The following is a 16933-nucleotide window of genomic DNA, read 5'->3' as shown; positions in this document are numbered from 1 at the left end:
GCCCCTCTCCGTGCGCGGGCGTTCTGGCCTCGTCGCTGGCCTGGCTGCAGCCGGGTCGGGAAGTTCCTGACTCGGCTGCTTCGCGCCCAGGGCGGCAGGGCGGTGGCAGAGGAGGGTCGCGCGGGCGCTGCGGCCTTTGGCGGCCTGCCGTGGGGGCCCGCCAGGCGGAGGCGGCTCTGCGGGCAGGGCCAGCGCGGGGATGGGTTCGTGCGGTTTAACCAAGCTTGGTGTGCGGGGTGACCGTATGGATGCGGCTTCTGCTCCGGCGGAGCTTGGCCAGGTCGACAATACAGGCGGCACTGCGGCCAGAAAGCGGGGAACAAAAGTCGGGGTAGAAGACAAGGTGCAGAAGGGGAGGCATCTCCGAGGAGGTGACACTGTATCTGAGCTCCGAGTTGAAGGGCGAGCCCAGCAGAGGAAACAGCAGGTGCAAAGGCGTGGAGGCTCGTTGGAAGAAGCAAAGGGAAGCCAGTGCAGCCAGTGCGGTGGCTCGCAGGCCAGGGCGAGGAAGGTGGAGTTCAGCAGTGGGAGGACATGGAGGATGCGCAAGATACGGCGTCAGCTTCATCCCCCGGCCGGTAGACGGTGCAGGCAAGGAGGCACTGTCAGAGCCTCTGGCAAAGGCAGAAGGAGGGGTGAGGGTGCCGGGCCCGGGCAGAAGGCCATTGGAGTAAAACCCGGCGCTGAGAGGCCCAAAGCTTGCCGGGTTTGTTCACCGCTGTGCCTCCCGCGTCCCCACCTGTGCCTGGCAGGCAGTCGCTGCTCCATGACTATTAGTGAGAGGAGCTGTTAAGGCACACTGGGTTCTTATTGTCCCCCAGGATAGAAATCAAGAGAGACAACAAACGAGAGTAGCAAAATGAAAGTTTATTAGCTTGTGCACAGGAGAGGCACGAGGGAGCCAGTGCAGAAAGGGGCAGGTGACTGGCTGGTTAGGGAACGAGATTGTGAGGCTTTTTATTAGGCAAAGGTTGGGGAGGAATGCCTTGTCATGGCATGTAGAGGTGGGGTTGTGCTTGCGCCTGCACTGTCAGTAGCATGCCACTGCATGCGATGCATGTATCATTAGCATGCTAGCTCTCCACCCCTGGGTGTGAATTTTACTATGCTAATGGGGCTAAGGTCACCCTCAGTGGACTCTTGGGTGCTAGGGTGCATGCGTGAGCCCAGGAAAGTCCAGAGGTTGCAGAATGTGGATCTTGATGGCCTCTATCTGATCCTCCTAGCTTACCAATTGGTTAGGGGTCTTATCTTGTTAGGTCAGGGGCCTTGCAGATGTCCCTGTCTCATTAGGCTGGTTCTTGTCTCAGAGGGAAGGTGCATTTGGCCCCAGACGTTGTCTGAACAGGTAGGTGCAGCAAGGAAGAGAAGGGAACAGATCCACGGTGCTGCTATTTTGGAGGAAGGAACCAGTGTGTTTGGAGATGAATTAGATGTCGGGGGAGGACAGGCTTAGTGACTTGGGATGGATGGATGGTGCTGTGGATACAGTCTGCAAGTCATTGCTCTCTCTTCACGTGGTGTTCCCAGCCAGTGGGTGGTGACTCCTTTCCCTCATCCAGTCCCTCTGGCCTGGTCCAGGGGAGTCAAGTGTGCCCCTAACACCTCACCCTGGGCTGAGGGGTGTCTGAGGAGCTGGGAAAAAGACAGCCCAGGAGGAGCAGCCTGCCTCCTGAGTCCCTCCACTGAAGCACCAACATGTTCCTGGGGGTGGGGTTGGCAGGCAGTCATTCTGGGTCTGGGTCCTTCCTTTCGATTTACATTTGACTGGAGGTGGGAGGGTGGGGGGCTTTTTAGAGCAAGTTAAATTCTCTGTGACACTATCATATCTGCCATGCCCAGGCATGGAGGGTAAGTGGAAGAGAAGGGGGCCCCTGGCCCTGCAGCAGTGAAGGGGCCCAGAGGGTCGGCATGGGGGACTGGTGGCCTTGGTGGTCCGGGTACGCAGCACATGGAGGTCTGTGAGGAGGCCTTGGCAGCACATGGGAGCCCCACACATCCTGGACCAACCATCAGTATTGCCTGAAGTGCCCAAACCAAAAGTGACACTGACACCCTAGGTGGGGGGGGCAGGCCAGTGACCCCACTGTGGTGAAAGGAGAATTTGGACACCACCAGCTTAGCTGACAGACCCCTCTGCTTTTTTTTTAAATGCTCTAAAGTAATACAATTTGGCATGCATATAAATGTTAACACATTTTATGTTAAATCTAAAAGCATGATTTATTCAGACACATGAATTTACTAAAATTTGTTTCTAAATTACTGATTTTTTAAAAAATATTTTATTTTTTATTTTTCCTTTTTCTTCCCAAAAGCCCCCAGTACATAGTTGTATATTTTAGCTGTGGGTCCTTCTAGTTGTGGCATGTGGGATGCCACCTCAGCATGGCTTGATGAGCAGTACTAGGTCTGTGCCCACGATCCGAACTGGCGAAAGCCTAGGCCATCGAAGCAAAGGGCATGAACTTAACCACTCGGCCATGGGGCCAGCCCCTAAATATTACTGATTTTTGTTATCAGCTGTTGGGCTTTAAAATTTGAGCATCTTGGCTTTTGCCATTTTGAGGATCAGCAGAATGTTTGGAAGAAACATGAGAAAATAAAACTCTGGAGGCTTCCCCCAGCCTTCCAGAATTCCTGGCTTTCTGCCCTCTCAGCCCCTAGTGCCAACCCTCTGAGCCCGTGGGGGCTGAGGGCCAGGGGGCTGAGGCCTTGGGGACTTCAGGAGGTATCTGGCCTGGGTTTGGTGGAGGGGGTGGGACAGGGCTCCTGTGAACAGGGCATCTGGTAACGGGCCCCAGGCCTGGAGCTCTATGCCATAGGCATCCTGCAGGCTCTGACCAGTATCTGAGCCCTCCTCCCTGTCCTCCCAGGGCTGAGGGCCACCTGTCGGCGATGTGGGGTTGCTCTCATTTGAGAGTACCCATGTCAAGGCAGAATGTTCCCTCTGCCTTCCTCTATGGGCCTGATGGCCTCTGTGATGTCTGCCCTTGGAGGCTGGTGACCCAGGCTCTGAGAGGGTCAGGGATAGCCTGAGATATACTGGAAGTCACAGTGGGCCACCCAGGAGCCTGGAGCAGGCATTGTGTCTCCTTGTAAACCATGTCAAGGAAGCACTTCTACTCATTGCTGACAATCTCTGTGCCAAGGACAGGTGTGGCCCAGCCAGGTGGAAGAGAGGGGTTTCGGTGGGGTCAGGGAGGTTGTGATGTCTTGGTGACCTTAGGGGAGGCATTAGAGGAAGAGTCAGGTCCCCAAGGCCTGGCTCCTGTCTGGGGGTGGGTGCCTGCAGCCCCTGAAGAAACCTAGGAAGAAGGAGCCCAGGAGGAGGTCCTGGTCGGTCCTCCTGGGTGGCCAGGCTGGGTCTGAAAGGTCCAGCCAGCCAGTGAGGGTCTGGAGTTGTGAGGCCTCCCCGGCTCCAGGTTCATGTCTCTAAGGTGTGGGGGATTCAGGTCCTGAGGTCCCCCCAGCAGGCACCTCTGGACTCTGCTAGGAAGTGCAGGCTGCTCTCTGGAGGGGCTGCAAGGCTGGGGGGCTGCTGAGCTGTGTGCTTGGGAGCCTGTGCTGTGGGCTTGGGAACGTGTGCTGGTTATCACATGCCCAAAGCCCTGTGTCCATTTCTGCTCCAAGGAAGTCAAGAATAGTGACACCTGAGCTACCCACCCTGAGGCTGTCATAGGGTACAGGGTGGGGCCCAGCCAGAGCCGCATACAGAGCAGGCTGCGGTGTTGCTGGGGCTCTCACTGGGGCCGAGCCATCCTGGCCTCCAGCCCGGCCCCCTGGTCCCCCCTTGTGCCATCCACAGCCAGTTGACTTGGAGCTTCTCTGACTTTGGAGGCGTCTGAGGCGGGCATCTGTGGGGTGTGGGCCGGGCCCCAGGAGTGGGGCCTGGGCAGCCCCGTGTGTTGAGGAAGGAAGGCAGGGCCCCCGCTCCCTGGGCCCGACCCCATAGCTTCAGCACCTCCTCCTGCCTGCCCAGGCCACATGGGCCCATCAAGTGGAGATCGGACTCCAGGGCCCAGGGCTGTCCTGCTTCCTGGCTGCCTCTCCTGGGGGGCCGGTGGGGACTCGGACCTCTGCCTTGTTGCCCATTCTCAGGCAGCCTCCAGGCCCACCCGCCCTGAGCCCCCTCATGCAGGGCCCCCAGGGTGCCCTGCCCTCTCTTAGGGAAGGGAGAGGGGCTGCGGGATCTTGAACATTCCAGGGTTTGGGGTTGGACCTGAGCCAGGGTTCAGGGAATGGGGCCTTATGTCTGGAGGGTGGGATATCGCACACTCAGCCTGCTGGCCTCAGCTGTAGGGTGGGGTGAGTGGCTAACCCCGACTTTGGTATTGGGGGTACCTCTTGGAGCCCCTATGAGCCATCTCCTCCATGCAGGAGTGGGTGGAGTTTAGCCCCTCTGGGCCAGGTGGGGCCTGGGCTGTCTACCCAGGAACGTCCCTCTTACTCTGGCCCTTAGTGCCACTGACGGCAGTCACCTTCACACTGATGAGACTGTGTGGGAATGAGGGTCCCAGAGGGCCCGGCCAGCTTATACCATGAGTGCTGTGCTGGTCCCCAGAGGTGAGCTGAACAGCAGCTGGCATGAGGTGTCACTCAGATGGGACAGCAGGAATCAGCTGCTCTGGCTGGCAGCCTAGCCCTGGGCTAGCCTTTCGGAACCCTCTCCCACTCATCCCCAGACTCTGGCCCTGCAGGTCTCAGGTCTGACTGGCCTGGGGTCTTGGGACATCAGGTATTCAAGAAATTGATTGAGTTCAGGCCAGGAAGGCCTGGCCATCTCCTCCGCCTGGGGTATGTAGTCATCCCCAGACAGCTTGTGGCTGCCCTTGGATCTGCCTTCCAGCCTCCCCTCCAAGTGCTGGCCTTGGCTTACACCTCCATCTTGCTGGTCTCCCTGCCTTGGTCTTGTCTGCTGCTTTGTGAGACTGGGTCAGGGTCCCCGGGACTCAGGTGACCTTGGCTTCCCCTGGAGTCCTGGGAAAGATCTGGGACTGGAGTTTGTCAAGCAAGAAACTATCCAGTTTGTTTTGCTTTTCTGAGTCCCTGCAACCAATGGGTCAGGGCACTCTGTTGGGGAGAGAGGAGTGGGTGGGCCTAGGGTATGACCACTTCTGCTGGTCAGCAGGGACCCTCAGGGCTTCCTGAGTGGGTGGGCAGGTCTCATTGGCTCAGGTGGATGACTAACGCATGCATGGGGGACCACCTCCTCGAGGATGCCAGCCTGCCTGCTACAGTCGTGGCAGAGACTGCGGTTGTGTCCTGGTATCTGGGTTTTATCTGGCGTGCCCAGCTAGATAAGGGACTGCATGTCCCAGCTCCTTGCACCTGGTGCTGCTGTGTGCCTGTGTTCTGGGCAACAAAATGGACACAGAAGTGTATGACACCTGGGAGCTGTGCTCTCCTGCTGCACCCCCTGCTTCCCACGGATTCCATCTGGAAGCCTCAGTGGCACCATGGACCCTGAGAGGTGACCTTAAGGAGGGTAGCCTGCACCTGGATGGAGCAGGCAGATGGAGTCTGGTTCCCTGAGACCTTGATGGTGACAGAATGCCCGGACTGCCTTCTCTGGCCTTATTACTTGGCAGAGAAATAAACACCTTTCTTTTTTGAAAGACTGTCATTTGGGCTTTTCTGATGTGCGCAGCAAGCCTATTGGAGAGTCTTTATTCCATAGCAGCTGTTCCTATGGCCTGGGGCTGGGGTTCCCTTAGCCTGTGACCTGCTGCCTGGGAACCCTTCCCCACCGTGCAGGCAGTGGGGGGGGCTTCACCTCAGCCCTCCCCCTAGCAGGGTCTCCCTTCCCTCCCCATGTGGCTGCCCTCCTCCCTTGTCAGGGCCCTCTCTAAGTTCTGGGTGCAGCTGTCAGGCTGAAGGGCAGTCCCTGTGTCCACCATCTGGGTTTCAGTTGAGCCACACCGTTGGCCCAGGCAGGACTTTTCCACGGCCTTGCTCTTAGCCCGGATGTGGGTGTCTGCCCCTTGGGAGCCCTGGACCAGGCTGTGTAGGGTCTCCTAACTGCTGTTGGGGGCAGGGCAGGAGTTGAGTCCTGGGGAGGGCTGCGCCTGGCAGATGCAGCAGCTGTTTGGGACCAGCATCCCTAGGGACCATCTGAGCCTGAAGGTCTAGAGGAGAGTGGAATAGGAAGTCAGGGGCATGAAGCAGGCTGGCTCTCCTGATGGGGAGTTCAGCTCCGCACCCCTCCCACCCCCCAGGCTTAGAGCTGTCACAGCACAAACCAAACTAGCCAAGGCCGGCGGTGGGAGGTGGTGTCTGAGGCCTCACTCCAGGCTCCTCAAGGACTCTCAGCTCCAGCATCAGCTTTCCAGCAGCCTCCAGATGACCCAGGGATGCCAGGTGGACCCTAACAGTTGTGCCCCTTCTGCTGCTCCTAGGGTCCCTCTGTCATTCCTGCAGTTGCCCAAGCTCTGTGCTTGGGTGCAGCCATGCACCCCACCCATGGACACCCCAAGTCCTCTGGGCTCTCCCTGACTGTGCTGTGTGCCTGCCCCTTGTCCCCACTGTTGCAGCCTCGCCTGTGCCCATATCCTCCTCCACAGCTGCCATGTCGTCCACCTAAGAAGGCTCTCTGACCATGACAGTTCCTACTTTAGTCCTGCCAGTCTCCTCTGCACTCATCTCTCCACCTCGTCACCCACCAGTGAACCCACCTCTCCCTGCACTGACGCAGTCTGGTTTGGCGTGGGTGTGCCTCACACATGCTGTTCCTTCAGTCCTGAATGCCTTTCCTCATGACCTTTTTTCTGGCATCAAAGGAGGAAAATGAGAACTTTCTCAATCTTTAACATGTGGGCTTAAAAACAAGCCCAGGCTGCCCTGCAGGAGGGCTGTCAGGCATGGACACATGGCCAGGCCGTGATGGCCTCTACCCTCCTCCCACGACATGGCAGATCCAGCCCAGGTGCAGCAAACCGGCAACCACCAGGCAGCAGGTTGGCCGCTCAGACTGACCTCTTGGGCAAGGTTTAGGACCAAAGGCACCCCTACATTCATTTTTTATAACATGGAACTAAATGATGGTAGTTTCAAGAACTTCAAAGGGACTAAAGGAGTTGCTGAAACTATTTGCAGCATTCATAAACTTTGATACTGATAAAAATGCAAATTTGAAACTCCCAAATGAACCAAAGTGATGAAAACAAGTCTTTTCTAAAACTATGAATTCTAAAGGAATGTAAAAGACACAGAGATTCGAATCACAAAAATTTAGAAAGCTGTAAAAAATAAGTGCATAAATGAAAAGTGAGCTGACGTTGAAGGAGCATCTTCTGGAAAATGGCTTAAAGCCCATGAGTGGCCCTGGAGCCAAAGGCCTCCTGCCCTGCCAGGTCTGCACCCTCCTACACCAGCCCTACACCCCCCCTCACTGCAGATGAAGGATCTGTCAGTTGGTTGTTTCTCTAACCTGCTTTGCCCCTTGCAGTTTGGGTTTGTTCCTTTGTACCACAGCAGCGAGTTCTGTAAGTTTACTGGAGAGTGGGAACAACGAGCTCAGGCTTTTGCGTCTGAAACTTGAACAGGAGGCTTGTGTTAGGACTGTGGGTGAGTGAGTGGTTCTGTGACCCCCATCTTGTGTGTGACTCACAGACCCGGGTCACATTTCCTCCCAGCCTTTATTTTCTGGACAAAGTCACCACCTGTTGGGTGCATCCTCCACAGATGGCCACTCAGCCCGACAGTGATCCCTGACTGGCCTCCCGGCCTGTGACTCCACAGCAGGCCAGTGTTGGGAACGAAGGACTGCCATCCCTCCCCTCTCCAGCTGACTCTGGAAGATGCTGGTGGGATGATACTGGGCACAGGCTTGGCTCTGCCTGGTGTAGTGTCCACACTGAGAAGCAGGGACTCCCAGGATGCCCCCAACTGCACAGAAAGCCAAGACCTCAGCGCCAAATCATGGCCAGGATCTCCCTCATGGATGGTGACAGGCGACCTTCTGTCCATTCTGGGCAGCCTGGTGAGCCCAGATGCCGACTGTCCCGCTGGCTTCCTGTGTCACCCCCAGGGAACCTCTGTGCCAAGTGCGAACGTGGAGATGTCACTGGGTGCTCTCCTTGCAAGCACTTGGGGAAATTCAATCCTGGGGTCAGCTGTGGCCTTTACCTACATGGCTCTCTGCCCAAAGACCCTGAGGCTTGCCTGCACGGACTGCCCGACCTGCTCTTGGTTGGGATCTCGAGTTCTGGAGAGCGGGCTGCGGTGACTGCTGTAGACGTGGATGGTGGCATGCTGATTCCTGGCATGAGAGTACTGACATGCCTGGTCCGTACTGTGCCTTGATTCTCATATCCGTCATAGAAAACAGTGATTAGAAATAAGGGTGCAGATTAAGATGAACTCAGAGGGAGAGGACGCCCACCTGTGTGACCGCTCACCCCACCCGTGCCGACTCCTCACGGCCCCTCGTCCTCGGTGGGCGGCTGCAAGTGGGCAAAGCTCAGGAAGACCTGCTCCAGTGAGATCTGGCTCACGGAGTAGTCGTCCACTCCGTACTTCTCCTTGGCCTTTTCCAGAATACCAAACACCTTTGGGAAGCAGAAAAGCCGCTGTTAACAAGCCCAGGGCCTGGTTCCTTGGCTAGTCTGGGAGTCTTTTGGCCGTAAGGGGTGGTAAAGCCCTGAAAGATCCTACTCCTGCCCCTGCCTGGTCCGTGAAGCACCTTCAGGAAGTCAGCCCCAAGGGGTGAGCCACACTCCCAGAGGGAGGAGGTGGGCTGTGCAGGGCCAGCAGGCACAGGAACCGGGTTTCCTCCTGACTCTTCCCAGGTCAGAGTATGACCCTGGCAACCTGTGTTCCCTCTCTAGGCCTGTTTCTTTTTTTGCACCAAGTTTTTCCCAACTCAAATATTTTGGGTGTAAAACTCCAAACCCAGCAGGTATTAGGGTGAGTGTTAGAGCAGAAACTGCAAGTGATTCTTCCTTGGAAAGAACCTAGAATTACCAAAAAAGGCATGACCACTGAAGGGACCTTCCCTAGCTCTAGCTGAGGCCCAGTGGGGCTCGTGCTCACCTTCGCCCAGCTAAGGTCATTGCCAGGCAGGTGATAATGGACCATCCCTCGGTGTTCATCTTCCAGGATGCTGCCTGCATAAAGGAGAGACTGTGTCCCTGTGAAGGCCTAGCCAGAGGGCCAGGAGAGGGTGGCCTGGGTCTACGGAATCTCGGCCCTCATCCCAGGGATCAGGGATGTGGGACTTGCAGGGGTGAGACACAGACGCCCTCTGCTCAGCATCACATACCTGGGAAGGTCAGGTCCACAAATGCCTTGAACTCCTCTAGGACCTTCTGCTGCCCGTCACTCCGGACCTTGGCCTGCAGGGAGTAGCCGCTGCCAAACTTGCTCTTGAGATGCTGCGGGCTGCCCAGGCACTTGAACTGACCCTGTGCCATGATGGCCAGCCGGGTGCACAAGGCCTCACATTCCTCCATGCTGGGGAGAGAGGGTGCTGGCCTGACACAGGGCTGGGGGATGCTGATGCCTGCCTTCCATGGCAAAGCCCCGTGCAGATGGGAGGGTGTTGATGCCCAAATCAGGCTCTTCCCGACTCCCGAGCTCAGAGTGTAGCCCACATGGCAGAGCCTGGGGACTCTCCTCACAGACTCTGCACCAGCTGCTGACAGGTCTTCTGTCCAAGTAGCCCCTCCTGGCCCACCCCTCCCACAGCCTTATCCCAGCTCTTCCACAGACCCACAGAGATGCCGGCTCTACCTATGGGAGGTGATGACAATAGCCTTGCCAGACTCTCGGGCCCTTGCCACGGTGTCCCAGAGCAGGCGCCGGGCCACAGGGTCCATGCCAGTGGATGGCTCGTCCAGGAAGATGACTGCAGGCTCTCCAAGCAGGGCAATGCCAGTGCTCAGCTTCCGCTTGTTGCCACCGCTGGGGGCCGAGGGGCCGTGGGGAGAGGCAAGGCTGCTAATTAGCATGGGCTCCCCGGGTCCCAGCAGAGGACGGGGCCAATGGTCACAAAGTGCCCCAGGTGAGGAGGGATGAGGTGAGTATGCCTGCAAAGCCCACCTCACAGAGTTGGAGGCCCCAGAGAAAGCCATGCCCAGGGCATTGGTCCATGCCCCCAACTAGAGCAGTAACACCATGTCTGCACCTACGGGGGCCTTACAGGGTCCTGATATCACCGCTGGCTGGCCTTGTCTCCAGGTGGTGGGAACCGGCAGGGCAGCCCTCTTACCTAGTGCTGCCTGGGTCATACTACCAAATCCCTGGTCAATCCTAGAACAATGTGTGGGAGCCCGGCCCTGACCTATGTGGCTGCCCCCAGCTCTATGGTAAGAGAGACCCCGACTCCACACTTGGAAGACTCCTGGGGTCACTGCATTACCAGGTCGGGGGCTGGGGGAGATGGGGCACAGGTGCACCTGTATGTCCTGACCAGCTTGTTGGCATGCGGCTCCAGGAGCAGGCCCCGAAGCGTGTTCTCTACGCAGGCACCGATGTGGCGCTCGGGGATGCCCCGGAGCCGGGCGTACATGACCAGCGTCTCCCGGCCCGTCATGTGGTCCAGCAGAGCATCAAACTGGGGGCAGTAGCCGATCCGCTGCCGCACCTGGAGTTGGAACACAGCCCGGAAGGCAGAAGATCAGAGGAAGCTTCTCCAGGTTTCTCACAGTGGATCTGTCCAGGGTGGTCCATCAGCTGGTGCACAAGCTGGACACAGGAGGGGCTTGGCTAGCTCAGGGAGTCCATGGGCTCCCATGCCGCCCACACTGAGGAGTCAGAGATGCCAGAGACTAGTCCACTATGGACAGCATGAGGGAGGGTTGGTGCAAGAACGTACTGATTATACAAAGTCATCATCACCATGTGAATGTCTGCTGATGAACCGCCCCTCATTTACGCATCAGGTGTGTAACAAGCACCTACTGTGCGCTAGGTCTTTTCTTTCTTCTCCCTCTAGTCAAAGAGATGTTCGCTGGCAACACTGTTGCAGTGGGGCATTGCCTGGTCAGACAGCGTGGCAGCTGGTCTCTGAGGTGGTCCTGTTCATTCAACAGAGCCAGGACGCTGCACAGCCATCTCCCTGACTACCTTCAGCCACTGGAAGGGGACAGGGGAGCCTGGGTTCTGTGGATTCTAGAGATAGGGTTTCTTTCTCTTTGCCCTCCTTGGGGTTCTTAGGCTTCCAGAATTTGCTTAATCAGTTTGGAAACATTCTTCACCATTGCCCGGTCAGTTATCACCTTCCCACATTCCCTCCTTTCCTGCTGGAGCTCAGATGAAGTCTATTTAGAACTTCTCACTCTCTCCTCCACTTTCTAGATCACATTTATAGTTTTCTCTTTCCTGCATATATTTTCAATCTTGCTTATTTCTTTAAACACAGTAAACACAGCCGTTTCATAAGCTGGGTCTGGTGATTGCAAATCTGCAGTGGTGGGCTTGTTTCTCCTGGGGGCCCTTGTGTCTGCGGGTTCTGGTTGGGAGGCCCTGTCTCCTTCATTTTTAGCTGTGCATGGCTCATAGGCCTTGAAACACTATTTAGTCGGTGGTTCTTCAAGGTCTAGGACGAAGGCCTTCCTCCAGAGAGGGTGTGTGCTGCGGTCTAGGGGCACAGCAGACTAGAAGCCCTAGCTGCCAGTTCAGGAGATTTCAGGAGATGCTGTCACTCACAGGAATGGGCTCTTCTTCGTTCCTTTTCCCAGCTCTGCTCAGCACACAGGGAACCTTCCAAGCAATCCCCAGGGTTGGTGGGAGAGGAGGGCAGCCTGGTTCATCCTTACCCTACAGGGTTGCCATTTGGGTTCAGCCCCACGTGGGGAAAGTCTCTTATTACACTGCCACCGGGGGGCCCTGGCCTTTGTTTCTGCCCCCTTCACTCAACAAGGCCCCTAAACCCAAGCCTGAGTTGCCTGGAACACAGTGCGCCCTCTGTGCAGTAGTGCCTCTCAGGGCTCACAGATTTTGACCAGAGTTCCTCTCCATGCTGCGGGCTCTGTGACGCTCTTACCGATGTGGTTTATCATTGATGTTTTATCCAGCTTCTGGTTCTTGGCAGATGCACGGTCTGAACAGTCCAGGGCTGTTCATTACTGTGAGTCTACACACACACACTAAAGAGAGCCTGTTCTTTGGGGCAGTGGGGCAGTACTGTGAGCACTACACCCCCAGGTCCAGAGAAGTGGCTTCTCTGGGAGGGCCCCAGTCTCAGGCACCAGGCAGGTCTGGGCCCTTCTGGCCGAGGGGGCCCTTATCTTTCTACCCTTTCTCTCCTCTCCATCGCTTGCTTAGCTCTGACCCCTGGTCACTACCTCGACCAGCTGTCCATGAACTGTGAGCCAGAAACAAGCCCCATCCCTACCTCCAGGGTGCTCTCTCTTCCCATCTCCCTGGTGGCACCCACCTTCCCGATGTCAGAGCTGATGCTATAGCCCCCGACAAAGGCGTCCCCAGAAGTGATGGTCTCCTCCCCAGTCAGCATTTTGAAAGTCGTCGTTTTCCCAGCTCCGTTGAAACCTAGCAAGCCGAAGCACTCCCCTTTCTGGACTGCGAGGGAGATCTTGTCCACGGCAAGGAGGGGTGCCCGCTGCTCGTACACCTGCAAGGTACCCAGGAGAAAAGAGGAATGGGGAGGCCTGGAGATGGCAGAGAGCCAGCTTCCAGACAGTGCAGGCCGACCCTAGGAGGCCCAGTGGAGTGAGGGCCCACCTTACCTTAGAGAGCTCCTTGATAATCAGAGGTGTATCCAGCAGAGAGTCCAGGCTGGGGGCCAGGATTCGGTTCCTCTCGTCTACCACGTCCTGGTCTTCAGGAAGCAATGACGTCCGAGTGTACACTTCCATCTAATTGTTGTGAAAAAAGACTACGACTGAACTCCAGCCAGAGGGCTCCTTTTCCATGGGAGAAATAGGTCACCGGGACTGCTCCCTCCAGCTCAGCCCCACGTGTGCTAACGCAGACCTTTCACAAGGAGAGCAGGGTGGACTTCGGGGCTGAAATTCACATTAAGGAGAGAAAAACTGCCGAGGAACAAGGACGGCGCAGGACTCATGGGGTAAACTAGGAGACTCCTCTGAGGGGTGTGGGAGATTTTAATAACATGGCCAGAAACTCCTTAGAGAAGTCTTAATATTTTAGAGAAGCCCATTTGCCCAGGGTTAATCTGTACATCCAGGGCAGTCTCAGCAGGTTTTGCATGTGTGTTTGTGGGATGCGATGCATGTGACAAACACAGGGCACCGGCCCATACTGCCTCTGCTGAGACTGAGGACCCCAAGGCCCCAGGCTCCCCAACTCCACAGCTTCAGGGTCTTGGGACTCAAGAGCACCTGGTGACGTGAGGACCATGACTCCTTCCTAGGCTGGGAATGCTGAGGTGGACGTGCACCCTGGCCATGGCCAGGTGACAAGGCCCTCCCTGCGTGTGGGCCCAAGGAAGCTGGACTGTGGTAGGAGAGCCACTCACCAGCGCCCGCCGCCTCCGCAAGGCACAGATGCAGGTCTTCAGCCTCCACAGCAGGTCCGTCTCAATGAGGAAGAGCAGGGTGAGGTAGGCAAACCCTGACGCAGCCATGGAGGTCACGAACCTGCCTACCCCAGGGGCGTTCCATGCGTAGAAGTTCTCCTGGTACTGGATGTCTGTGTGGGCAAGGAGAGGGCACTGCACCCTGCACCCCAGGCGCCTCTGTCTAGGCCCACCAGGCGCCTGCACCCTGCCCCTCTTTTTTCTTTTTTTTAAGGTATAATTTTGGTGAGGAAGATTAGCCCTGAGCTAACATCTGTTGCTAATCTTCCTCTTTTTTTTTCTCCCCAAAGCCCCAGTACATAGTTGTATGTCCTAGCTGTAAGTCATTCTAGTTCCTCTAAGTGGGATGCCACCACAGCATGGCCTGACGACCGGTGTGTAGGTCCACACCCAAGATCCAAACCTGTGAACCCTGGGCTGCTGAAGGGGAGCACGTGAACTTTACCACTTGGCCACGGGACTGGCCCCCACCCCGGCCCTCTTGACAGAGGCTGAGAAGGCACAGGGTCCATTCATCTTTGGAGAGTGTGACCCGTGTTTGTCACTGCCACATGGAGCCCCAAGCACTTCCCACGTTTCAGGGCAGTTCCCGCCTTTTGAGGGGCACCTATGATGAGTGACTGAGTCATGCCCTCACTCGCTCATTCACACACTGGCTTCCTCGTGTCATGGACTGCACTGAGAAGTAGGACAGGTAAGATGTGCCCCCCTCAGGTAGTCAGGGTTTAGAGAGGGGATGGGCACGCAGCAAAGCAATCCCAAGTAGGTCCTATGAGGTAAGGAAATGGCTGGAACAGAGCAGAGACTGAGCCTGTCTGCGGGACGTACAGGGCTCACAGAGGTGACAGCTGACCACCTGCTGAAGACTGTTCCAGGCACAGAAAGGGCATGTGGTGGGCTGAATGGGAGCCCCAGAAAGACATGTCCACATCCTAAGCCCTGAAGCCTGTGAATGGCCTTACTTAGAAATAGGGTCTTTGCGGATGTAATGAGTTAAGGTTCTCGGGGGAAGATCCTGGATTTAGGGTGGGCCCTAAATCCAATGAAAAATGTCCTTACAAGAGAAAGGCAGAGGGACATTTGAGATACAGGCACACAGAGGAGGAGGCCACATAAAGACAGAGACGGAGACTGCAGGGATGCCGCCCCACAAGCCAAGGAATTCTGGGAGCCACTGAAAGCTGGAAGGGGTGGGTGTGGGTGGGATCAGGTGGAAGCTGGTCAAGGAAGTGGGGACTGCCCTGTGTGTCTGAGAGCTGTGGAGGCAGTGAGGGGTGCCCAGCCCAGGTTTGAGTGGGGCCTGGGCTGACCTCACAGAGATTAAGGGTCAGCTAAGCAGGAAGGGGGAGCACATATCATTGGGCGGGGTGGTGAACGCTGTCTTCTGAAGACCCTTCTGGTGCCCACACCCAGGGTCTCTCAGTGCTGGGACCAGGGACCTACTTAGTCACACCTTGGGCCCAGAGCCCCCCAAGAGAGCCCCTTTGTGGTAACGAGGGTCGTGGGGATGCTCTGGCCAGTCCTCAGGGAGAAAGCGGAGAGGAAGGGGCTGCCCTGAGGGAGGGCCCAGGATACTCACTGTATTTCTTGCAGTAGTGGGCCGCGACCTCAGAGGAGGTGCAGTACCTCCTTGTCTCGTAGTTCTCGTAGAAGCTGCTGACTGCCATGCCCAGACAGTGGTTGGGCAGCACCAGGAACACACGGTCCAGTGTTCTGGAAAGTTCTTCTAACTTTACCGCTGTGGAGAGAAGGCACAGAACAATTAGTGCTGGAAGACATACCACGCCTGCCCCCAAGGACAGCTCAAATCAGGGGAGGCAGGCTCCCGGTGTTGCCTATACACTGCGTGTGGGGTGGGGCACCCAGCTGGGCATCCCCCATTGATCAGCCACCAGGCCTTGCCATGACTGCACTTCCTGGGGGGGTGGCCCCAGCCACTGTCAGAGCTGCAGGAGAGGACATGCAGATGCCAAGGCAGCTGGCCAAGCAGGGCCACCTTGAACACAGGGACTAGAGTGTGACCTGGCCTGGAGCCCATGTTGGCACCTTCCCCGGTCTGGGCGGAGCAGCAACATGAGTGCCCAGGGTGTGGGGGAGGAGGGGGGTGGTTTCCAGGCTCCCACCTGGGATGCGCATGATGGTGACCATGAGGAAGGTGGCAATGCCCGACAGGATGTTGAATATGGTCAGCCTTGTGTAGGCAGTGGCTGCCCCCGAAAAAAAGAAGTTCATCAGGTACATGAGGGGGATGATGGCCCAGCCGTAGAGCAGCAGCAACAGCAGGGCGTCAGCCACGTGGCCATCCCGGGTAAAGGCGTGCACGTCGAAGGCTTTGAACACCACCTGCAGCAGCACAGAGACAGCAGCTCTTCTTGCCCACAGAGCAATGCAATGAGCCCAGGCCCATCAGCCCACAGGCCAGGTCCATCTCCTGCGGTGGTTTTCAGCCCTAGGGCCCTCCCTGATGAAGGTCCCCCTTCTCCCCTTTGCTGACAGAGCTATCTCAGGGCACCCCACTCCAGGGCCCTATCTACCAGAGGAGACAGATGGGGTGGGGTGGGGGGTTGCCAGGGTGTCCTCAACTGTCCTCCTGGAATGGGGGCTGAGCTGCCAGCATGGAGCCCAGGGTGGCTGCTATCTGCGCAGGGGCCCCCAGGCAAGCCCCCTGGACAAAGGATCCCGGCACCATGGGGCCCTCACCAGCAGCAGCAGACTGGGGACGAGGAAAGACATGAGGTCCCACAGCAGAGCAGAGAGCCAGAAGGTAGCCACGTGGACTCCACTCACAAACTGGACGTGCTTGGCCTGGATGGCCCTCTCGCTGACTGCCAGGATGGAAAATGTGCTGGCCAAGAATGCCATGGCGAAGAGCAAGTTGAGGGCAATGTCAAATCCCTTCCGGCCCCTGTGGGGTTGTGGTGGGGACAGAGCAGGTGAGGGACAGAGCACAGCATGTCTAGGCAGGAGGGGTCCTTGGTCATTACTATCCAAAGCATGCAGTGCAGTCGCCCAGTCGCTAAAAGGGATTAAGAGAGACTGCAGGAGCTGTGGGGGTCTCAGAACCAGGAAAATCCCACCTCCCTGGAGAACAGTTCCTCCTCTGGACTTCCTGTCCCCATAAGGTAGGGCCACTCTCCCAGTCACCTTCAATCTGTCCCCTGTGCCCCCCACGCCCCACAGACACTCAAGTGATGGCACCACCTGTCGATCTGCTTTTCCCACATCTCCTAAGACCCTCTGCCTGGTTCTCTCTGTACTGCCCTAGTCAGACCCCGACTGTCGGGTGCCTGTGCCACTGCAGGAGCTCATTCCCCCATCAAGTGCATTCTGCCTTCTACATTCAGTTGTCAGCAACAGCTTCCAGGAACCGGCTTTGATAGCATTATTTTGTGGCTTAAAAACTTCCTGATGGTTTCAACAAATGGTGCTGGG

At 57.0% G+C, this 16933-nt stretch overlaps 1 protein-coding gene across 5 annotated transcripts in view; it reads right to left on the bottom strand.

Moving 5' to 3' along the window:
• Nucleotides 1–7618: 7618 nt before the first annotated feature.
• The window catches only part of ABCA3 (ATP binding cassette subfamily A member 3), a 52600-nt gene continuing 43285 nt past the window's right edge, over nucleotides 7619–16933 (bottom strand). For all 5 annotated transcript variants that reach the window (XM_023616551.2, XM_070232423.1, XM_023616552.2 and 2 more), the window contains 11 exons: nucleotides 16202–16406; nucleotides 15625–15844; nucleotides 15081–15239; nucleotides 13442–13614; nucleotides 12690–12818; nucleotides 12380–12574; nucleotides 10398–10585; nucleotides 9733–9903; nucleotides 9263–9453; nucleotides 9034–9107; nucleotides 7619–8549 (listed from right to left, as the gene is read on the bottom strand). In XM_023616551.2, the coding sequence (XP_023472319.2) occupies nucleotides 8418–8549; nucleotides 9034–9107; nucleotides 9263–9453; nucleotides 9733–9903; nucleotides 10398–10585; nucleotides 12380–12574; nucleotides 12690–12818; nucleotides 13442–13614; nucleotides 15081–15239; nucleotides 15625–15844; nucleotides 16202–16406 (1837 nt within the window). In that variant the 3' untranslated portion in view covers nucleotides 7619–8417. The remainder of the gene's footprint in view (nucleotides 8550–9033; nucleotides 9108–9262; nucleotides 9454–9732; nucleotides 9904–10397; nucleotides 10586–12379; nucleotides 12575–12689; nucleotides 12819–13441; nucleotides 13615–15080; nucleotides 15240–15624; nucleotides 15845–16201; nucleotides 16407–16933) is intronic.

This window comes from Equus caballus, chromosome 13 (assembly GCF_041296265.1).
Source record: "Equus caballus isolate H_3958 breed thoroughbred chromosome 13, TB-T2T, whole genome shotgun sequence".
In the NCBI taxonomy this organism is placed as follows: Eukaryota; Metazoa; Chordata; class Mammalia; order Perissodactyla; family Equidae; genus Equus; species Equus caballus.
The sequence above is the reverse complement of the archived record's forward strand: the minus strand, read 5'-3'. Positions and strand labels throughout refer to the sequence as shown.